Here is a 23,239-nt window from a genome sequence, read left to right on the forward strand (position 1 = left end):
CGTGAATGGCAGGGGCCAGAGTGCACCTGCTGCCTTCCAAGTGCAGGAGCAGGAACCTGGAATTGGGAGTGGAGCCGGGACGCGCTCGCAGTCCCTCCCATGTGGGACAAGGGCGTCCTACCCAGCGTCTTAACAGCCAGGCCAAACTACCACGCCCCGCCCCCCACTTCCTCTTCTGAGGAAGACAGAGCTACTCCCATCTCGGAGCGCCACATGACTTTACACACCCGTGCCCTCACCCTCTCACATGTACACTCACCCTCACTTTCACACACATCCCTTCAGACTCATACCCTCACCCACCCAGTCTGATAGGCACCCTCACACATATACACACACTGTCAGCACCCTCACAGTCTCTCACATGCACACCCCCGCACACTCACACCCAGTCTTACACACATCTCAGTCTTACACACACATTCCCTCAGGTTCATACACACACCGTCACCCTCACACAGTCATATCCTCCATCTCACACCCTCAAAGATTCACACACACACACACCTCTTCTCAGGTTCATTCATCCTAATTAAACACTGCTTAAAAAACTTCTCGTTTTACCCATTAAAGCTTGTATTACCTGATATGGAGTTTCCAGTCTGAAAACCTAGTGCCATGTCCTTCACGCCATATTTGCAGTACACGGTGAGCAAGAGGCGAGGCTGGACGAGGTCACACCGCACGACGGCACTGCTGACCTTGCCCTCTCTCTAAGGGCCTTCATCAGGTCTTGGGACTGCTTTACGGCTGCTCAACTACCACACAGCTCACTTTATAAAACAATTCCATGTGAAGCTCATTATAATTCACAAAGAGCCATTAACAAGTTAATTTTCAGAACAACCTATTTATTAAAACAAGCAAAGGGCTGTCAACCCCATCATCTTAGGGTAGCATAGCGAGCTGAGCTCGAGGCCCTGGACACGCCGCAGGAATCAAATAGAATGAAACAGAATGAAACAGAAGCGAGAACGCTCACCAGGCGAAGGCGCCGAGGGCAGGCGCGAGGGCGCTGCAAGCCGCGGGGTCAGCAGGACTGGCGGCCGCCCGCGCTGCGCTGGGGGAACAGGGCCATGGTCTTCTTGAGCTCCTGGTAGCTCCAGTGCATCTGCTCCACCTCCGCCCGGTGCTGCGCCCGCGCCTGGCTCAGCTCCTCCAGGAGGTGCTCGTTGGTGCTGACCAGGGAGCTGGACAACGACAGTGAGGCGATGGCTGGACCCTTCCCAACACACACCGTCCTCTGAGCAGCCCCTTGCCTGGCCCGGAGCCCACGGGCCAAGCTCTCTACCAAACCCAGGTCCCCCCACCCATCCCTGTGGCCCCCCACCTCTCCTCCCAGACCTGGCTCCGCACTGCACACCACCATGGCAGTAATGAATGCAGCAATGAAATGAAGGCCTCCGTGAACAGCCCCACAGGCATGTGCCGTCCCCATTCTCGAGAAGACAGACTCGCAGTGTGGGCTTGTTCACACCCCACAGAGCTCACGAGGTTGTCTGACGGTTTTCACACCGTCATTCAGAGCTTCAGAAACCGCAAGGCATTTTGACAACTTTGTCGTCTCCAACTCACTGTGGTGCCCAAGCAGCCGTGACCCACACACACCTGGGGCTGCACGAGCATCAGACCAAGCAAGGCCACACTGACCTCTGCTCTCACCACAAGGACATCCACCCCTGACTGGGGCAGGAGGCCAAGCCCACGGGCTGCAGAGGGTCTGCACACAGCTGGTGCACAGCAAAGCCATGGAGGACCGAGAACGCAGCCACCCTGCCCTTCCCTGCCACAGAGGCCCGGCCTTGCCTGTCCCTGCCTGTGACTGTCAGAGCCTCCCTCCTCCTGTTCTTCCTCACCTGCTCTCAGCCCAGCTCCCCTGCCAGGCCACAATGGTCCACCGAGATCTGTGGCTTCAATCCCAAAGGGTCAGAGACCAGACCCAAACCCAGGGAAGGTGTGGCAGCCTCAGTGGGAGTGAGAAGGTGGGGAGAGCAGAGGACAAGAGGCACCGGGAGCACGGACCACAGGCCTGCCTTCCCCCCGAGGCCAGGGCTCACACAGCTGCACCCACAGGGCATCGAGCAACCCCTCTAGCCAGGCACCACCTCCCAGGGACCGACCTCTCTGGACCCACCCCCAGCTGCTCTGGGAGTGCAGGCTCTGCCTGGACACTCCACTCTCGGGCCCTCTCCCCTCCCAGCACATGGCCAAGGGTACAGGTGGCCTCCCACAAACCACAGCGAGGGCAGCACACAGGCCTCAGAGACACGGCACAGGGGACCAGGACACAGTGCCCGGTCCTCTGTCCCTCTCCTTGTCTGTACCTCACAGTCACGCCACAGTCCCAACCCACCCCTCCCGCGGCCCCTCTCCTCGGCGCCCCGCCCCCGCAGTGCCCACTGACCTGTGGCTCTCCTGCAGCATGCGCGTGAGCTCCTGGATCTGGTCGTAGTGTTCCAGGTGCTGCTTCAGCTCCACCACCTCGTCCGAGAGCCTCTTCACACTTGACTGCAGCCCTGCGGCAGGAGGAGACCCGGTCATCCCCACGGCTGCCCCAGTTCTAGCTCACAGGTGAGACAACGGGCACTCCTGCCCCACACCACAGACAACGCCGGCTTCCAGCTGGGCCCACCCTGGCTCCCTCCTTGGGGCTAGGGCTGGGGCTGGGGCTGGGGCTGCCTGCCCTCAAAGGCAGGGCTTCCCTCCTCCAGGGGGCTGACCCTGCCAGTGAGGAGAGGCCTGGACTGGGAGGCAGGCAAGACAGGCCGCAGAGCCAGAGCACATGGCGCTGCCACTGCACTTACTTACTGGCTCCCCAGGTTAGAAAACAAGACACAAGCCAGCCCACATGTAGACACGCAACTGCAAAACCACAGGGTACCGGAGATGCAAAAAGGCCAGAGCAGGTCACAGGCAATGCAGTAATAGTGACACCAGCCACAGAGCCCTGCCAGCAAGCGCACCATCACAGAGGACGCCAAGTGCAGGACAACACCCCCAAGGTCTAGGTCCACTCCCACTTCCACTCAAGGTCAAGGGCATGACTGAAAGGGATTCTGGTTCTGGGGTTCCCTAGCATCTCCCATCAATAAAACACCAAGAGGGTGGGAATTGATGCCTGTATCCCATATCATGCTTGTTCAAGTCAAGTCCTATCTCTTCTTCTGAAACAGCGTCCTGCTAACGCACCTGGGAGGCAGGGTTGGCTCAAATGCTTGGGCCCCCGCTACCCATGTGGGAGACCAGGATGGAGTTCCTGGTTCCTGGCTTCAGCCTGGCCTGGCCCAGCCCTAGCTGTTGCAGGCGTCTGGGGAATGAACTAACATTTGGAAGACCCCTCTCTGTCTCTGTTACTCTTTCAAATAAAGACAAATAAACAAGCCTCATCACAAAACTACAACTTATTCCTATTAGAAAACAATCGATCACCAAGAATAATGAGATGGCAAAAGCAGAAGCCCATGAGCATTCTGGTACCCAGTTCAAGAGGCGGGACAAACTCCTGCCAGTCCTAGGCTGCACGTGGGCCGCGGGCCTGTGGCACATCGGAACCTGAGGGCTCAACGAGGCAAACCACAGCTGACTCAAGGGAGGCTGTGCCCTCTTGTGAGGGTGAGACTGGGGGTGCCCTGTAGTCCAGGGGTGCTGGAGTAACCCTGCGACCCCCAAAGGTGACCTGCTCGGCTCCTCTCCACGCTGCAGAGCTGAGCAGGGTCAAGCACCTCAGAGAGGAGGCAGGGAGGGAGCAGGGCCCAGGAGTCGGAAAGCTGCGCTGGCCCTGCTCTCGCCAAGCCCAGGACACTCTCCTCCGCAGGCAGAGCAACAGGAAGACACTGAGACCACAGCCCACAGTCACAGGCGTGAGCAGAGGGCGGCAGCACAACCGACCCTACAGGCACTGAAAGTCACGCCAGAGACAGCTGTAACCATGGCCTAGACACCCAGAATCAGGGCCCGGCGCTGTGGCACAGTGGGTAAAGCCACCACCTGCACTGCCTGCCTGCATCCCATTTGGGCACCTGTTCGAGTCCCAGCTGCTCCACTTCTGATCCAGCTCCCTGCTAATGGCCTGGGAAAACAGCACAGGATGGTCCAAGTGCTTGGGCCTGGGCATCCATGTGGGAGACCCAGAAGAGGCTCCTGGCTTTGGATCAACCCAGCTCTGGCCGTTGTGGCCATTTGGGGAGTGAACCAGCAGGTGGAAGACCTCTCTCTCTCTCTCTCTCTGGGGAGGGGACCAGCAGATGGAAGACTCCTCTCTCTCTCTCTCTGGGGAGTGAACCAGCAGGTAGAAGACCTCTCTCTCTCTCTCTCTCTCTCTCTCTGGGGAGGGGACCAGCAGATGGAAGACCTCTCTCTCTCTGCCTCTCTGTAACTCTCCTTTCAAATAAATAAATACATCTTTTTAAAAAGCCAGAAACAGAAAATTCCAGAAAAGGGGCTAAATCCAGGTAAGAGTCAGCAACAACAGAAAAAATTCACACTAGAAACCAGGTTAAGCTAGCGAGGCCCTAGAACAAGTGGGTAAAACAAACGTCTCAAAAAAGTAGAAGGCAAAAGAGGAAAAGTTTAAAGAAAACTTCACAGAGAACGCTCCCGACTGCACAGGCCCACCTAGGCGGCAGACAGACGGGGACCTCTGCAGACACCTGCTCACGCCAGCAAGCAGGCCTGGGGCACGCGTCGCCCACGGCCGCTTTGGCTACCATGGCCGCCACCAGGCCCTGGCGTAAGTCCCAGTCCAGAGAACAGAAGCCCTGGTAGGAGGTGGGCTGAGTGCCACCCACTCCCGACGCCTCCTTACACCAAATCTAGGCACTGGATCCAAACACCAGACGTAATTCTGTGAAAGTGGCAAACAGACCCCAAGGAAGCGGAGAGGGAAATGAGATGATCTGGAACGTTTCCCAGAGACGGACGGACAGACCACAGACTGGATCTGGGGATGAGGTGAACAGAATCCAGCCACAGGCAGCACAGCCGCCGCTGTCCCGCTGCCCTTGCTAACTCGGCTCTCTTTCCACAGACACCTCCCCCGCGGCTGGCTCCAGACGAACACGCTCTGCCAACACGAGCCACGGCCACTTCGCAACCCTGGGAGCGCGGGCTCGGACGCCCTCAGAAGCAGGACCTGCTGCTCCCACTCTGTCTACTGTGTGCGTCAGGACGTGTGAATCCGCGGTCATGTCACCGCACACACCACAACTCACCGGAGATCTGCACATTTAACGTAGCTGAAGCGTCTGCATTTTTCACTTCTCTTTTCATGCTGAACAAAAGAGACTTTAAGCTACTATTCTCCTCCAAAGACTTGTCTAAATGGTGTCTCAAGTCATCCTAAGGACACAGAAAACACACTTAACGTAGAAAAACCAAATTCTGTGCAATGCTCGGTTCACCACCGATCCCACCTTCCTCACCGGTGACGACCCTGCGCCACAGTGAGGCTCTGGCTGCCTTTGGGGGTGGGGCAAGGCCATCAGGACACCAAGGTCGTTTGGCCCCAGTGAGACGCATCCACTGTGCCCCCACACCGCGCACCTCCCGGAGTGGGTGTGCACTGGCCCCCGCAGGAGCCTCAGCCTACTGCTGGGAGGAACACCCGGAGGTGGCCGAGTCCGGCTTCCTGGAGGGAGCCCCAGTGGTGACCACACGTCTAGAGCACCTGTGCTGTCCCTCGGCATTGACAGCCTCCCTTGGGAACGCCAGCCGGCTCTGGCTCCTCGGTCTGCACGCGTGGGAATCCATCAGCCACGGTCGCAGGCGGGAACTGCACTTGAGGTCCTGCTACCCACTCCAAGTGTACAAAAAAGCCCACAGTAGGGCCTCACAAAGGAGGGCGGGCACCAGCACGCACATCACGCCCTGCTCTGCGTCCCCTGGGTGGAGCACCTGAATCTGTGCCATGGCCCCAATTTCCAGAGAAGCTTTGCTGTACTCTCTCCACGGGGCAAGTGCCACCCCCACGGCCCCCTCATGCCCCTGTGTGCACGCGCCATCTCCTGGCGGGAGCCGGTCGCTGCATCCAAGATCATTCATCTCAGATTCAGGCCTCCTGCTCAAAATGCCTCCCTGACGAAGCCCATCCACACCACCTTCCTTTCCTGCCTGTCCTGGGACCAAGTAGCTCTCGGTGAATGGGTTGTGCCTGGCGTGCTCCCAGGGCCGGGCGGTCCGTGATCAGGGCTCTGGGCTCCCAGTCCCTGGGGCAAGTCTCCACCTGGTCGGGGAGGTAGAGCCCAGACAGGTGCCTCCGCCTTACGGGCTGGGCCAGGACGTGAGGCTGGGAGCAGGCCTCCACCTTCACCGGGCCCTGGGACCTCTGACCTCGAGAAATACAAGTGCTCACTTAGAGTGAGAATTCAGTAACACAGCTGCGGGGCTGGCGTCCTCTCTCCATGGTCCGTGGTCCGTGGGATAAACTCAGGAGAGCTAATGTCTCGCCGGAATGCAGCTCTCTCTGAGTCCCAGCTGCCCCCAGGACAGAGCCCTGTATGGCCCTGACCACTGCTCCTGCCCCTGTGCCGGCACCACCTGGGGTCACCCTGGAAAAACAGGAGGAGGTTCAGCTCCCAAACGCTCCAGGCTGCTCCCAGTGGGGCCCGAGACTGCCTGGTCAGACTGTGCACTCAGGGTGAAGGAGCAGGCATCCACGTGGCCACACCAAATGGCACTGACACAAAGCCAACAGCCAGACTCTGCTGAACCCACTGCTCCTGAGCCCAGCAGGTAAGGGTCCCCACCTTGCTGGCACCAAAGCCCCAACAGGTACCATCCTTAGTTTGCTCAAACAGGCTGTGCCATGTTCCGCAGGCAACATTCCGCGAGCCCAGGCCCAGAGCTGCCAGGGGTCCGGCCATTTCCAGATGCAGGAGCCACAGGTGGAATATTCACCAGTGTGTTTAACATCAGAGGTGCCTGCAGAATTTCACTATTTTTCCTTTTTGCTCTTCAAATGAAGCTGCTTGTGGGGTCTCTGAGAGCAGAGTCTCACAAAGCAAAGATACCAAGTATTCGTCAGACAGTCCCAGCACCCTCCACTCCTGTCTCACCCACGAGGTACTGTGGGCAGCTCCCAGTCACAAAGTCCAACGTCCCGGCTTCACAGCCCCGGCTGTCTCAGGTCCCCATGCTGTCCCCATGCTGTGAGGACCCAGGCCCCCTTGAGCGACCTGGAAGAGGGTCAGGCCTTCAGATGCGGTGACAACCTCCTCCTCCGACCCCGAGCCAGCTGCAGCAGCTCAGCCACAAAACACGAAGGCGACAGCAGGCTCCAGGGAAGCCCACCGTGAAGAGCTCTGCAAGGGCGTCACAGCTTTTGTGCAGCACAACAGACGTCTCTGTCCCTCCTCGCCGCCCGAGCTCAGCGAGCCCTCACCACTGTCCCTCCTCGCCGCACGAGCTTAGCGAGCCCTCACCACTGTCCCTCCTCGCCGCATGAGCTTAGCGAGCCCTCACCACTGTCCCTCCTCGCCACCCGAGCTTAGCGAGCCCTCACCACTGTCCCTCCTCGCCGCACGAGCTTAGCGAGCCCTCACCACTGTCCCTCCTCGCCGCATGAGCTTAGCGAGCCCTCACCACTGTCCCTCCTCGCCGCATGAGCTTAGCGAGCCCTCACCACTGTCCCTCCTCGCCGCATGAGCTTAGCGAGCCCTCACCACTGTCCCTCCTCACCACCCAAGCTTAGCGAGCCCTCACCACTGTCCCTCCTCGCCACCCGAGCTTAGCGAGGCGCCCTCACCACTGTCCCTCCTCGCCACCCGAGCTTAGCGAGGTGCCCTCACCACTGTCCCTCCTCGCCTTTCGAGCTTAGCGAGGTGCCCTCACCACTGTCCCTCCTCGCCGCATGAGCTTAGCGAGGCGCCCTCACCACTGTCCCTCCTCGCCACCCGAGCTTAGCGAGGTGCCCTCACCACTGTCCCTCCTCGCCTTTCGAGCTTAGCGAGGCGCCCTCACCACTGTCCCTCCTCGCCGCACGAGCTTAGCGAGGCGCCCTCACCAAGCCACTTCAGGCTGCTCCCCGTGTGGTCACTTGCTGGGCGGCCACACACAAGTAAGCCAGGGCGAAGGGCCCTGCCCTTTGGGCCCAGCTGGCAGCCCTCCAGTCACCCCTCACCCCACGACGTAACTCACTGACAGCGACTTTCTCAAGGACCACCCGCTCAGTAACCCCACCCAGTCAAGGCCAGCACGACGGGTGCACTCAGCTGCGAGAGTCCAGCCTGTGGGGGCCCTGCAGAGTCCCTCAGGCTCACACACAGGCCTGGGTCAGGAGAGTGGACACAAAGGATTCTTCCGGGAGCTGGGTTTCATCCCACTGTCTCTCCATTGCTCCTTGGAAAACAGATGGCAGCCCCAGGCAGGTAGACCCCCACAAGCCACAGACTGTGTCAGACTCCTAGTAGGGGAGGGGAGCTTTCGGGCCTGGAGGAGCAGCAGGGACGCTCAGCCCACGGCAGCTAGGGCAGGGCCAAGTCCAGTGCCTGTGCTTGCTCTGTGGGGAAGCTCCCTCTCCCATCCCGTCGACAGTGGACACAGCGCAGGGCACAGCTCACCATCTCCTTGCGTGCGTTGTGCAGGTCTGACATCACCTCACTCATCTTCAGGGCGTGCTGCTGCTGCTGGTCAGCGAGGTGGCTCTGCAGAGACCTGTTCTCCAGGGCCAGGTGGCTCATGTCTTCCTTCACACCTGTCGAGCTGTCCCGAGCTACGGTCAGTTCTGGAACAGCTGACAAGATGTGTCTTGCCTGAGCTGGAAGTAAAGATGAAATACTATTAGTGCTTAGATTTAAAGAATACAAACAAAACACACTCAACCTATTTTGAGTGACACAGTCCACTTGCCTCAAAAGCACTGCCAGGTGTGGAGGGCAACGGGACGTGGGCAGGCCCAGTCGGCTCCACTGCCTGCAGGAGGACAGGCGGTCCTCCAGGGGGGCTGCGGGTCACAGGCTCTGCAGGTGCACAGGTCTGGGTGGGCGTCACAGCAGCCACTCCAGTCTCCTTTCCCAGGCGCAGCCCACCACACACAGCAGTCAGCACACAGACCAATCCCACGGCCACAAGCCACCAGGAACCTCCTCCGAGACACTGGCCCTAGTAAGTGGTGTAGATTGATGGGGTCAGCTGTGGGGGGCAGGGAAGGCCGCGCTCCTAGGGTGCCCTCAGGAGGAGCACAGGGGCCTCAAGAGCTCCTGCGGCACTCCGCTCAGAACCCGAGTCTGTCCGAGACCCATGGCAGGTCTGGCTCCCCGGGGACACTGAGAGCCACTCCCCAAACTGCAGGACCAAGAAAGCTGCCAGGTGGGACCCAACTGTGAGCCTGGAGGAAGGAGATCTCGGCTGCTCCGGCACCATCACTCACGGAAGCAAGCCAACCCACACCATCTCCAGGGAGGAGACTCGGCCCCGGGCCCGGAGCCCTGCAGCCAGAGCTGTGCACACAGCCAAGCCTTCAGGGAGGCCTGGGGAAGCTGGAGGCAGCAAGCCGCGGCCCTTCAGGCCTGCTGTGCCCCAGAGCCCGGCTCTGAGAGGAGGCAGAAACTGTCGGGAGGGGCTGGGTAAGGGCCCCTCACACTCGCGAAGGCACCTCAGGGACCAGTGCCAGGACAACGTGCACAATTCTCTGAAGTTCCAGTAGCACGTTTGCTGAGGACCCCAAACCTAGCTGATAAATGACTGCACACAGATGCAGCCTGGTGGCCTGAGCCGCCTCCGCCCACTCACCGAGAAATGTCTCGTTGCTGTGCAGGGACTTGCAGCCGCTCCAGTGCCTGTCCACCAGGTCGAGGACCGCTTCCAGGAGGGCCACCTCCAGACCAGCCTTCTTCCCAGGCGTGGCTGCCGAGTGCACCTTGGGAGATGGCTGACAGGGAAACAGAATCACGGAAAGCAGAATCCTCACGTAAAAGCAACGTCTGTGACAAAGCACAGTTCACACCCTACCACGTGAGGCCACAGCCCTGAGCTGAGGGGGGGCTCGTCAGCACCTGTTCTGCGAGGCTCGTGGACATCGTCCTCAGCACCCGCCCCCCCCCCCAACCAGACTCAGATGAGACAGGGACCAAGGTCGGGCCACAGCGAATCCCCGCGTGGCACTGGCTCAGGATGCTGGCCTGCTGCCAGCCAGTCGGGATCGCAGGGTGCCAGACTGCGGCCTCCAGGGGCAGCACGGAAGCCCTCAACCCCTCAACAGTACTAAGCCCGGGCTTGCTTACTATGCCAGCTCCCCTCATTCTCGCCCCCGCGGCCAGCTCAGGGCCGACCAGAGGGCCGGCTCAGTCCCATCCAGCCCTATCAGGGGCTCGACTCCCCGTGAGCTGCCTCGCACCCCAGGCTGGCATCGCTGCCAGCTTTGCCTGAGCCTCCCTCTTTCTAAGACCAAGCTTTCTGCTCAGCCGTGCCGGTCTCAAGGCTGCAGCTGGGGCAGCTGACCCGGGCGAGGAGCCGCTGGAGACGAGACGCTCCCAGGCCCCAGGCAGGCGGGGCTCCTGGAAGACAGCTCTGGGCGCTCCTCCTCTGACGGGGCATCGGTCGCTCCAGCTGCCCCACTGCACCGGACACGAGCCTGCAGGAGGGTGTGGGCACAGAAGCAACCCCAGCAACAAACACCCACGAAGTCGGCTATGGGGCCGCAGTCACGGAGACAGTGTCAGCCGCTGTCAGAGAGCCCACACCACCTCTGCCCCTCAACACGTCCTCAGAAACGAGACGGGGGCCGTCCTCGCCGGCACTCACCTCTCTGACGTCACTCGCGCCGTGTAAGCGTTGCCCTTCCAGCTCCGACACCGCAGAGTGAGAGAAGGCCCTCGCGCTCCTGCCTTCCGAGCTGCTCAGCCTGCTCAGCCCCTCCTCCAGGCAGCTCAGACACTCCTGGTCGGAAGGCGCCTGGAACCTGCCCCCGGGCATTCGTCGCTTCCTCAACTTCTCCTGAACAGGCAAAGCACTTAACACTTTCTGTGTTGACGTACTTGACTTCTGGGAAGAGGAGGCCGAGTCCCCGACGTCCACGGAGTCTGCGACGAGACAGGAGACCCTGTCAGATCAAGCTCTCCACAGCGCAGCAGCCAGGCGTGCGTGCTGACGTGTGTGCACATGCCAACACAGATGTGCACTGTGTACGTGTGCACGCACAGGGAGAGGGCAGCGTGTGCATGAGGCATCAACCTCTCTGCACTGCACGTGAACTCAGCTGGGCTGTGTGCTACCGCAAGCTCTCAGCAGCATCAGCACACACGTTTCTGAAGACAGGTTAAACGACAGACTCCACAGTGGAGCAGCACTGAGCTGACCGCTGTGCCACCAGGAGGTGGAGGGCAGCCTTGTGAGGGGAGTGACAATGGAAACAGAAGGCACTCAACATGGCAGTGACGCGGCGGCCAGGGAACACAGCCAGGCCTCCACCCGACCTTCCTGCTCTGCGGCCCGAGTGCTCCGCCTGAACAAGGCCCAGAAGCCGCCAGCTCTGCTCATGCCACGGGCGGTTTCTGACACTCATGCCACAGACCCGTGTAAGATACCTATTCGCTCCGTTCTTCTCACTTTTTAAACAAAGATTCATTTATTTATTTGAAAGGCACAGCCACAAAGAGAGAGGGGACAAGAGTGTGTGTGGCAGGGGGAGGAGGCAGGGAGGGAGAGAAGGAGGGAAAGAGAGATCTTCCATCTGCAGGTTCCCTCCCCAAATGGCTGCAAAAGCCGAGGCTGGGCCAGGCTGAAGCCAGGAGCTCTAGCTGGGTCTCCCACATCGGTGACAGGGGCCCAAGTACTTGGCACATCTTCTGCTGCCTTCTCACGTTCATTAGCAGGAAGCTCGATTCAAAGTGGAGCAGCCAGGACTTGAACCAGTGCTCCAATATGGAATGCTGGCCCTAATACCAGGCCCAGTTTCCCTCAACTTTGATTTAAAAAGTGGGTCTGTGTATTTAGAAGGAAATGTGTATGGTCAGGAACTTAAAATATAAATAGATGACAACTTTCAGAGTGCTCAGTTCTTTCCTAAGACATGGTGGAGCGCCACAAGCGCGCAGACATGCAGCGCCGGGGCAGGAGGGCGCCACCGCAGGAACAAGCACCGCGGGAAGCACCCGCCTCCTAGCAGGCACCAGCGGGGCCGATTACCTGGATGTGGGGTGAAGTGGGCGCGCACGGCCTGGGACGCCGCGTACGGGGCGGGGAGCTCCCCACAGTGGTGGTCCCGGGGCTGCTTCTCTGGACAGCCCCCTCTGGAGCTGCCTTTCCTCTTCTCATGGGCTCTCTTCCCCGAGTCCCCACACTGGTGCTGCACTGACGGTGGGCTGGACGAGGGTCTGGATTCTGTTTTAGTACAAACATTTTATCTCAAGTTAGACTTCAAGTTTCTGACAGTTAATCTCCACTAAACACACTTTCCCTCAAGCTGATGAAGTGACAAAGCTGCAATGATGCAATGCGTTCCAAGCAAGGAAGAGCTGAGGACTGACCTGCCCCAGCCCCAGGACGCACGACACGCTGTGGCAGCCAGGTGGCTGGAGGGGCACAGGCAGAGACGTGACAGCCACCACGCCAGAGACAGACAGGTATAGCCACATGCGGGAGAAAACTCAGTGTGTCTGAGAAAGGGGCCTTGCTTTCAAAAGCCAGCTCAGTACCAACAGGACAAGGACCCCATTAAAAATACGGCAGACTGGAGTTTAAGTCTCAAAAAGAAAGCATGCAAACAGCCAGCGACAAAACCCCACTGGCCGTCAGCAAGATGCAAGCTGCAGCCTTGGGGAGCGCCACCACGGATCCGCGGGAGGAGCTGGGTTGCAGGCCCGAGAGGGCAGCTCCTCGCTCCAGCTGCTCACTCAGGGACTTGAGCCCCAGCTGATGCCTCCGCCTGGGGCCGTGCAGAGCTCCTGGGACTCCTGATGGCACCAGAGCTGCTCGGCACGTCCTCGTGGACTGGCACACGGGGGCCCCGTCAACGGGGACTCTCGCCAGGTCCCTCTTGTGTGCAGAGGTCTAAGGCAGCCTGACCTCAGAGCCGCCTCACAGCTAAATGACAGGTCCCTCGTGGCCCACATGGGCCACCACCAACATTTGCCTTTTCCTGGTATCTGAGGAAAAATGAAGTTCAACAACAGACTCCGATACATGAACTCTCTCTCACGACTCCAAGTCCAAACGAGGGCATTCCAAAGTCCACCAGGAGCCACCAACGATGGCCTCGGGTTCTCCCCTGGCCTCATAAAGTCCCAAGGCTTTCACCATGAGGACTTCCAGCACGGACCAGGGGCCAGGCCAGGAGTGGGGGTGGGGGTGGGGGCAGCCTCCTCCTTGGAGAGCAACAGGGACAGCAAAGTGTCTCCAGCAGCTGGCCCTGGAGACCATCGGCGTCAGCAAGGACCCCTATTTTAGGAAAATCACCTGGGACTGTAGGAAGGCGAACTCCTGAGGCTTCACAGCCCCGAGGGCAGGTAGCTCAGACACACCCAGGGGAGAAGCACCAGGCCAACCTGGCCTGCCCAGCAGCCAAGGAGACGCAGGTCAAGGGAGAGGTGAGGATCGGCCACCCAGCGGCCAGCAGAGCCTCCTCTTCCACGACCTCTCAGACTACTCTGAGACTGCTGAGGGCACTACACCCTGACACCACGCCCCAGCCGGTGCTGCCAGTACCTGCTGATGGCCACCGAGGGCGAGTTTTGGACTCACTGGAACAAGGAAACCAGCAGTTTTTTCTGCAGTTCCACTTCAAGGCGAAGTGGCCCTCAATCCCCATGTCCGAACAGTCTGCGCCCTCAGGCACCACTGCAGAGTCTGCCCCTGCTCCACCAGCAGGCCGGGCCCTGCTCCCCTCCCTCAGCACAGGCTCACACATTCAGGGCCCCTGGGCTCCCCAGTTGCCGCCCACCCCCAGCTCCAGGTATCCAATGTCTCCTGCACCAGTGGTGCACCCCCCAACATTTGGGGCCTATCTACCAGCCCTGGGGGTTCACCCTCTCCCACTGGTTGGGGTTCAGCCCTAGACCCCTGGGACCTACCCCTAGCCTCCTGGAATCCATCCTGTGGCTGCTAGGGTCCACACCAGCTCCTGGCATTCATCCCTCAAATCCTGGGGTATACCCTCCTACTCCCATGCTCTGTACTGAGACAGACCCTCACTGCCCTCCAAAGACCCAGGGGACACTCTCCCCCCGCCCCAGCCAACTCAAAGGCTGCCATCCCCCAAGCCTGGTTCTGTTTTCCCTTGTACCAGCCACCCCACCAAGAGCCCTGCTTTTGTACTTCCCAGAGCTCACTAAATGGTCTACTGGTGAAAAAGAACAAAGTACACGAAGACTCCAGGAATACACCATCTTTCAAAACAGGCCTTGAGAAAGGGCAGCTGTGCGTGCTGAAGCCAGGGACTAACGGCCGGGCCGGGCAGGGCAGTACACCTTGGGTGCTGCGGAGGTCGGTCTCGCGCTCCCTCTGGCTGGAGCTGGTGCTCCTGGGTGGGTTGCTCAGGTCCCACTCGCACTCGGCTATGAGGCTCAGGACGGCCTCGTCATCGGCGTCCATGACCAGGCACTTCTTGGCAGAGGCGTCAGTGCACCTGGCTTGGGAGGGGAGGGGTCTGCAAGGAAACGACAATGCATCAGCAGTGCAGAGCAGCATCGAGGGGTGAGACACGGGGGCACAGCCCAGCTACTGTGCTCAGGAAGCACGGCCATGGGGTGGGCAGGACAGGAAGGGGGTGCTTGCCTGGGTGGGGAGATGAGACACGAAGTGCTCCCTCCATCCACGCAGATGGTCCTGCCTAAAGCGCTCACATCCAGAACAGGGCGCATGCGAGGAGAGGGCCCTCAAACGGGACCTGGAAGCCGACACGGCCGAGGACGCAGAGCACGAGGCCTGGGGAAGGGCTGCTTCTCACCTGGGCCCTTTCATTCTGCATATGGCTTTTGTAAATACCAGCAGGACACTGAGCTCCATCCTCTCCTGGGCATCTGCCCGCCGGGGCGGGGGTGCACCACGTCCTGCCCATGGCCAGGCTTAAGGACGGCTCTGAGGCGTAGACCTCGTACCTGCCAGCTCGCACGGCAGCCAGGAAGCTCTCTCTTGAGTCGACTGAGTCCTCGGAAGCAAAGTGTAGCTGCGAAGCCTTCCGTTCACTGTCCCTCACGGGACGGTCATCTGGGGGGAGAGGCCACAGGGCCTGGTCACCCACCTGGGGCACACAGCACAGGCTCACCCTCCCTGCACATCCCCCAGGCCCCCTGACAATCAGCTCTCAGCTCACGGAGCACCAAGTGCAGCAGGGGCACACGCAGGATCTCATGAGGTCCCCTGTCATCTGAGCCTCTCCCGGCTGGGAAGCTCTCGTATTCCTATGCACAAACACTCTATGACGCTGAACCTAAGCTTTCTAGACAAAGGGAAAGCAAAGATGTAAAACTAAGATGCCAAAAACTACCCGTGATGCAGACTGTAACGTTTCTGAAAAAGCCAAGTTTAAACCTTTATAAGTTACTGGGTCAGACACTCAGACTGTAGAAGGCAAGAACTTACTCCTGTCAAATACCTTAGAATAATCATGGCAACAAACTAAACAGCGTCTGTAGGGGCCCTCGTTAACGCCCACAGCCTATCCCTTGGCCTCAGAAGCAGGGCCACGCTCCCAAGAGGCACCAGCACACACATGGCCGAGTAGATGGGCAGTCCACTCGCTGTCCTTAGGGCAGCACGCAGGAGACACGTGTGCCGAGGGCCTGCCCCCAAAGCAGAGACTGGAAACAGGAGGGGAGAGGGGCTCCTGCCCCCAGACTTTCCTCAGGCACACTGCCTGCCGCCCTGGGCAGCTGAGCACCTGCAGGCTCAGGGCTGCCCTGGGAGTTCCTGAAATCACTTCCAGAAGCCTGCAGAAAAGCTGCAGGAGCGATGCAACACGGGCTCTGTCGTGACGCCGCCCAAGGCCCACCACGGTGCCTCCCCGGGGACTCTTCACCGACTCCCCGCGATGGCCTCCTTCCAGCACTCCCAGAACATACCCAGGACATAAGGAAATATCACGTAGAGCACAGAATACAGTCTCTCACACACACACACACAGACACACACACACAGACACACACACGAGGCTGCCTGTGCCGACACCGCAGCTTTGCACTCCACACGCAGCAGCCCCAAGTAGCCTGGCTGCAGGCCCAGCCTGAAGCCCTCAGAGCGGCACATGGACACTCCCTGACCCGCCTCTCACAGGCAGGACCCACAGACGTGCCCACCCCCTGGGGTGGAAGAGTCATGTGGACAGGCGCCACAGGACCTGGGCCCTGTGCTGGCCTCCTGGGAGCAGCCAGGTGCTCAGTCCATGCACGCTGCGGTGTGCAAGTGTGCAGCTGGCAGAGAGCTCGGCCTTAAGGGCACTGCCCGCGGCAGCACAGCCCAGCCCGCACCATTTAAAACCTCTTTTCTGTGACGGCCTGACCAACGCCCTCTCTGCACCACCTGAACCTCCCTCTCTGTGCACCCCAAGTGAGTGCCAGCTGGAAAGATCCAGTGTGGCCTGCAGGCAGGGAACCCAACACGACCTTTAGGTCATTATAATAAACACGATACTCATCATAATAAAATCACCATGGCTGGCACGGCCACTCCCATCATGCACCTGACACTGGAACACTTCTGAGATTTCCAAAAAGAAGGCTGCAAACGGGTAGTTCTCAAGCCCCACCTTCAACTCCACCCTTCTGAATATTCAGTTAAGCCCCACCCCTTAGGCCTCCCTATGGTATAATGAGATCTCCCAGACCCCCCCTCCCTTCCCCTTCTCTTTCTCTCTCCCACCTGCATTTACTTGAGTGTGTACTTTTCCCTGACTTTCTGAACACCCTTCCGTCTCCTCCTCGAACCCCGCCAGGTGTGGAGATGAACGTGGACCGAGGCCACTAGGCCGGGCCAGTGCAGATTCCCCACAGGCCGCTCACACGCTGCAGCCCATTCCTCTCTTTTTGCTGTTGTCAATTTGAAATCAACACACAGATGTCAATCTCCCAAAAGAACCCTAACGCCCAGGACATGCAGGACACGCTTGTTCAGAGAACTTAGGCCGCAGGAGACAAACCCACTGATCCTTTTCTTTTCTTTTTTTTTTTTTTTTAATCTGACAGAGTTAGACAGTGAGAGAGAGGGAGAGAAAAAGGTCTTCCTTCCGTTGGTTCACCCCCCAAATGGCTGCTACGGCCGGCACTGCGCCGATCTGAAGCCAGGAGCCAGGTACTTTTCCTGGTCTCCCATGGGGGTGCAAGGCCCAAGCACTTGGGCCATCCTCCACTGCCCTCCCGGGCCACAGCAGAGAGCTGGCCTGGAAGAGGAGCAATAGGACTAGAACCGGCACCCATATGGGATGCCGGCGCCACAGGCAGAGGATTAGCTGAGTGAGCCATGGCGCTGGCCCCTCACTGATCCTTTTCTTTCTGGGTGCAGAAGGGGCCCGGCTGTGAACAAGTGCACACCATCTCTGATTCCAGTACCGAGAGAAATCCCGTGGAACACAACAGGCTCTTGGCCGTGCCAGGTGCTGTCCTGGGACAGACACGAGTCTCCACCTGCACGCCACCCACTTCACGCAGGGAGACACACGGCCAGGCCCTGCCCTCCCAGGCAGCTTTCCTGCCACAGCCCCTGTGAAGACACAGGGCAGCCGGCATCCCCACCTACCCAGCTGCTGCAGCCTGGGGAGCATGTGCACCACAAACAGGCGGTAATCAGACTCGCTCTTCACCACGGGGTTCAGCCGGAAGTCCACGTCCCGCAGCTCAGTCAGGGAGTGGAGCCGAAACACTTCTGCCAGCGAGGAAATGGAGTTGTAGTAGAGATTGAGGCTTTCCAGTGCAGTCAGGTACTGAATGCCCTGTTCACAGGAAACAGGCAAATCAGCGCACACTTGAAAGAGTAACAGAGCAAACTAAGCCGCCAACAACGTGGGAAACACCCTCGCCGACCCGCTCAGGAGAGAGACGTGGACCCAGGCAGAGCAGTCAACGTGAGGCTTCTCCACAGGTCTTGCGAGGCCAGGTGTCTGACGAGCGGCCCACCCGGAGCAGGCGCAGCAAGCGTCAGAGCCCAGCTCGCGGGTCCCTCCCCCTTCCTCACTGGCTGAGTTCTGTGGGCTGCACAGTCTCCTGGACAACGAGTTACAAAGTCACCTTCCGCCTCCCTTCACTGTACCTGGATTTCCTCTCTGGTGTTGGCTACTCCCTAACATCCTGATTGCCTGGGGAGTTTTGCTGCATCTGCAAGCCAGCTGGCATGATTTTCTACTCTGTGTTGAAAACGGAACATTTTGGGACCAGCGCTGAGGCACTGTGGATAAAGCCGCCGCCTGCAGTGCTGGCATCCCAAACAGGCACTGGTTCGAGTTCCAGCTGCTCCACTTCCGATCCAGCTCTCTGCTGTGGCCTGGGGAAGCAGCAGAAGACGGCACAAGTGCTTGGGCCCTGCAGCCACACAGGAGGCCCAGAAGCAGCTCCAGGCTCCTGGCTTCGGATCGACCTAGCTCAGGCTGCTGCAGCCTTTTGGGGAGCAAACCAGCGGACGGGAGACCTCACCGTCTCTGTGTCTCTGTCTCTCTCTCTCTGCCTCTGTAACTCTGCCTTTCAAATAAATAATAAATAAATCTTTAAGAAAAAAACGGAATTACGTGGGTGGGGGTGGGGAGACAGATCTTCCACTGTTTTTTTTCATTCTCCAAATAGCTGTAATAGCCAGGGCTGAGCCAGGCGCCTCATCCGGGTCTCCCAAGTGGGTGCAGGGCCTCCAGCACTTGGGCCATCTTCCACTGCTTTCCCGGCCATTAGCAGGGAGCTGGACGGGAAGCAGAGCAGCCGGGACTCAAACCAGTGCCCATATGGGATGCCGGCACTGCAGGTGGTGACTTCACCTGGCTTGCCACAGCGCCAGCTTCCGGATGTTTTCTTACAAATAAGAACTGACCAACTGAAGTAAACACACACACTTGTTAGAACGCATAGAACAAGGTTTTACTCAGTGGGACAACTGTGTACGAAGTTTGAAACGTTATGGTACGGCAGTCAACAGCTACCGAGTTCTCTTTCGTGCCAAGCTTAGTGACTTACACAATCTCACTTAATCTGCACACAATCCCATTTTACATTTACAGATTGAAAACCTCAGATTGGGGAGGTGTAGACAAGTACCCCCTTGGGATGGGAGCCACATCGGAGCTGAGCAGGGCTCCTGTGGTCTCCATAAAGCACCACGTCTGGGGCCAGCGTCCTTTCTCTTCATCAAGCTCCAAGCAGCATTCCACGACACCAGGGGCCTCTGCCCTGCCGCTTCTGGCTCACGCACCACGCCCGCCTGGCTGTGCCCACCTGGCTGCTGTCAAGAGTGGCACCTGCAGGTCCTTGGGCCCTGCACCCGATGGGAGACCAGGAGGAAGCACCTGGCTCCTGGCTTTGGATCAGCACAGCGCACCGGCCGCAACGCGCCGGCCATAGTGGCCACGTGGAAGGTGAACCAACGGAAAAAGGAAGATCTTTCTGACTCTCTCTCTCACTGTCTAACTCTGCCTGTCAAAAAATAAAATAAGATTCATAAAAAAAAAAAAAAAAAAAAAAAAGAGCGGGGCCAGACACAGGGAGGTGCAGAAGGTGGCCGGACACCTCGAGGTAGGGAGTGACGGGCATGCACACCGCAGCTCCTGGCCTCTTAGTCACTCCTTTGAGGTCTCAGCCACGTCCATCAGTCTCGGAGTGCCGATCACCCGTGTCAAGTGAGGACGTGACGTGACACAGAACACAACACCGGCCATCCTTTGAGCATGCCGTTCACGGGAACTTTAAGTACTTCACTAAGAAACAGATGGTTTTACCACAAGTGCAGCCTCTGCTGATACTGACAGCAGTAAATCTTCTCTTTCATCAAACGTACCTCCAGACTAACCAAGGAGTTGCGTGAGAGGTCCAGAGCTCTGAGACCCGTTAAGTTCATCAGAGAATTTCCCAAGTGAGTAATCTTCTCCTGGTAAGTTCCAGGAACAGACAGTGACTGAAGCTCAGCTAAGAAGAGAAAACAGACAGTTCAGTATTTCTTATATTGAAAACAAATACAAGTTCAAATTTTTTAAAGATTTATTTATTTATTTGAAAGTCAGAGTTATACAGAGAGAGAAAGGTCTTCCATCTGCTGGTTCACTCCCCAGTTGGCTGCCAACGGCTGGAGCTGAGCCGATCCGAAGCCAGGAGCTTCATCTGGGTCTCCCACACAGGTGCAGAGGCCCAAGGATTTGGGCCATCTTCCACTGCTTTCCCAGGCCACAGCAGAGAGCTGGATCAGAAGTGGAGCAGCCAGGACTCAAACTGGCATCCATATGGGATGCCGGCACTGCAGACGGCGGCTTCTCCCCCTATGCCACAGCGCTGGCCTTGGTTCAAATTCTTAAAAATAAAGCAGATACTGGCAGAGTCTCTGCTTAAATAACTTTCGTCAGGTTTCTGAACCCCCAGGCCCGCAGTGCACCTCTAAAATCCAGTTTTAGGAAGAGCCCAGATGCCCCCATTCCCACTGTCCACCACCCCCAAGTGACATCTTACCAGCCTGGCCTGCCCTCACCAAGAATCCGGTGAGGCCAGTTTAAGCAGAATCCTCCTGACTCCCAGCTTCCTTGACCTGCAGTGGCTGGCACCAGGACTGTGGGCCGGGACCCTGATGCCTGGCCCGGCTGTAACTAAGCGACGCCCTTCACCCTCCTGCCAGCAGCACCCAGCAGGTGCCAGCAATGAGTACAGACAACACCAGCAGTGAGTACCATGACCTAAACAGGAAGGAGAACTCCTAACAGAACCAGCAATGGGTACAGAGACCTACATAGGAAGAACTCAAAACAACAGCAATGGGGCCAGCGCTGTGGTATAGCGGGTAAGCCACTGCCTGCAGTGCTGGCATCCCATATGGGTGCCGGTTTGAGTCCTGGCTGCTCCACTTCTGATCCAGCTCTCTGCTAATGGCCTGGGAAAGCAGTGGAGGATGGCCCAAGCGTTTGGGCCCCTGCACCCACGTGGGAGACCTGGAAGAAGCTCCTGGCTTCGGGTTAGCCCAGCTCTGGCCATTTGGAGAGTGAACCAGAGGATGGAAGACTCTCTCTCTCTCTGCCTCTGTGTAACTCTTGCCTTTCAAATAAAATAAATAAATCTTTTAAAAACAAAAAAACACCAGGAATGAGTCCAGAGACTTGATAGGAAGAAATGTAACACCAGCAATGAGTAACCGGATCTGCACAGGAAGAACACCACCAGTGACAAGCAGGTATCTAAGCAGGAAGGAGAATTCACAACCAATCCAGCCACGAGCGTGGGGACCTAAAAGGATCAGCTTATGATAATGTGGTGTAACTAGACAAAGTTAGCTGAGCTGGAATTCTCGTACCCCTGCAAAATAAAGCTCTTTAACTGTCAGCTCCATAGGCCCGCCTTCCCAGGATGCATCTGTTGCTTAGAGCCCACCCTGTTTGCGCATCTAATTAAGTACCCCCCCTCTGTTTACAAAGAGGTTGAAGGCAAGACAGTGTTCTTTCCTCCATGGACTATCAGATGAACCACTCTCGTTTTCACTTAGCAGTACCACTCCTGGTCCTCTCGTTCACGTGCAACCCTTTGGCCCACCCATGATGGGTCTTTTCTGTGTGGAGAAGCACAGACTTGTCCATGAACATGTTTATCCCCTCATGGTAAAATGAATTCTGTTCCTACTTGTGTACAATTCTAGTCTCCTCTTAGTATTTAGTATTTCTACCTGTGTGGAAGACAAAAACCTGGATTGAAAAGTAGTACATTCACTGCCCACAATAACAACCTAACACCAGGGATGAGCAAGGAGACCCACACAGGAAGAATTTATTATGTAACACCAGTGATGAGGCCAAGATTTAGAGGGAGCAGAATGTCAAAACACCAGCCATGACCACGGAGATCTAAAGAGGAAGTAGAGGACTGGCATCCCATATGAAAGAGTGTCTTTTTTTTTTTTGGACAGGCAGAGTTAGACAGTGAGAGAGAGAGACAGAAAGGTCTTCCTTCCGTTGGTTCACCCCCCCAAATGGCTGTTATGGCTGGCGCTGCTGCGCCGATCCGAAGCCAGGAGCCAGGTGCTTCCTCCTGGTCTCCCACGCGGGTGCAGGGCCCAAGCACTTGGGCATCCTCCACTGCCTTCCTGGGCCACAGCAGAGAGCTGCACTGGAAGAGGAGCAACAGGGACAGAAATGACACCCCAACTGGGACTAGAACCCGGGGTGCTGGCGCTGCAGGCGGAGGATTAGCCTAGTGAGCTGCGGCGCCGGCCAGAGAGTGTCTTAAAAGATGGTCCAAGTATTTGGGCCCCTGCCACTCATGTGGGAAACCTGGTTGGAGCTCTGGGCTCTGGGCTCTGGGCTCTGGCCTGGGCTAGCTCCAGCTGGTGCAGCCATTTGGAGAATACATAGAAGATGGATCTCCCCCTGCCCTTCAAACAAATAAAATACGATGAAGAGGAAGCAGAATTCATAACAGCAGCGATGAGTCCAAGACCTAAACAGGAAGCAGAATTCATAACACAAGCCATGGAAACCTACACAGGAAGCAGAATGTCGGAAAGCGATACAGCAGATGTCATCAATACAATCAAGAAGGACCAAGAGCCAGAGAAAACTGAGAAGAGAGAATTATCTAACAGTTTTAAAACAACTCTCACAAAAATACTTCAATGAGCAATTACAACATTTTGAACTAAATGAAAAAGTGCACAGTACTGGCAAAAAGCCAGATGTACAAGAGAGATAAAACAAATTTCAGGAATGAAAAGTACAACTGAAGCAGAAACTAACAACAGCTCCAGAGTATTATGGAATTGACAAAAAAAAAAAAAAAAAAACAACCTTGAAGAGTAGCCATAAAGACTGATGGAAACAGATCCATCTCCCTCACCACACCCATCACACTAACCATCCACTCCCCACGCCCACCACTCACCACACCCATCACACTCACTGCACCCATCACACCCACCACTCATCACACTCACCCATCACATTCACCACTCACACCCATCACACCCACCACACTCACCGCACCCACCACACTCACCACTCACCCATCACTCACCACACCCACCCATCACACCCACCACTCACCCATCACACACCACACTCACCATACTCACCACTCACACCCATCACTCACTACACCCACCACTCACCACACTCACACCCATCACTCCCATCACTCCCCACACTCACACCCAT

At 57.7% G+C, this 23,239-nt stretch overlaps 1 protein-coding gene across 11 annotated transcripts in view; it reads right to left on the bottom strand.

Moving 5' to 3' along the window:
* Nucleotides 1-834: 834 nt before the first annotated feature.
* CEP72 (centrosomal protein 72) overlaps nucleotides 835-23,239 on the bottom strand; it is a 28,126-nt gene continuing 5,721 nt past the window's right edge. For 4 of the 11 annotated variants that reach the window (XM_089313332.1, XM_089313334.1, XM_017339221.4 and 1 more), the window contains exons 2-12: nucleotides 19,897-20,024; nucleotides 17,662-17,854; nucleotides 15,030-15,138; nucleotides 14,400-14,578; nucleotides 12,121-12,315; nucleotides 10,738-11,015; nucleotides 9,727-9,865; nucleotides 8,556-8,752; nucleotides 5,211-5,337; nucleotides 2,405-2,516; nucleotides 835-1,190 (exon numbers count right to left, since the gene is read on the bottom strand). In XM_089313332.1, the coding sequence (XP_089169458.1) occupies nucleotides 1,031-1,190; nucleotides 2,405-2,516; nucleotides 5,211-5,337; nucleotides 8,556-8,752; nucleotides 9,727-9,865; nucleotides 10,738-11,015; nucleotides 12,121-12,315; nucleotides 14,400-14,578; nucleotides 15,030-15,138; nucleotides 17,662-17,854; nucleotides 19,897-19,956 (1,749 nt within the window). In that variant the 5' untranslated portion in view covers nucleotides 19,957-20,024 and the 3' untranslated portion in view covers nucleotides 835-1,030. Of the gene's footprint in view, nucleotides 1,191-2,404; nucleotides 2,517-5,210; nucleotides 5,338-8,555; nucleotides 8,753-8,844; nucleotides 9,097-9,726; nucleotides 9,866-10,737; nucleotides 11,016-12,120; nucleotides 12,316-14,397; nucleotides 14,579-15,029; nucleotides 15,139-17,661; nucleotides 17,855-19,896; nucleotides 20,025-20,127; nucleotides 22,909-23,239 lie in introns of those variants that run through there. The other 7 variants (XR_011382170.2, XR_016220898.1, XR_016220901.1 and 4 more) reach the window with 5 other exon arrangements.

Source organism: Oryctolagus cuniculus, chromosome 14 (assembly GCF_051225735.1).
Source record: "Oryctolagus cuniculus isolate XC-2025 breed Fujian yellow rabbit chromosome 14, ASM5122573v1, whole genome shotgun sequence".
NCBI classification, from domain to species: Eukaryota; Metazoa; Chordata; class Mammalia; order Lagomorpha; family Leporidae; genus Oryctolagus; species Oryctolagus cuniculus.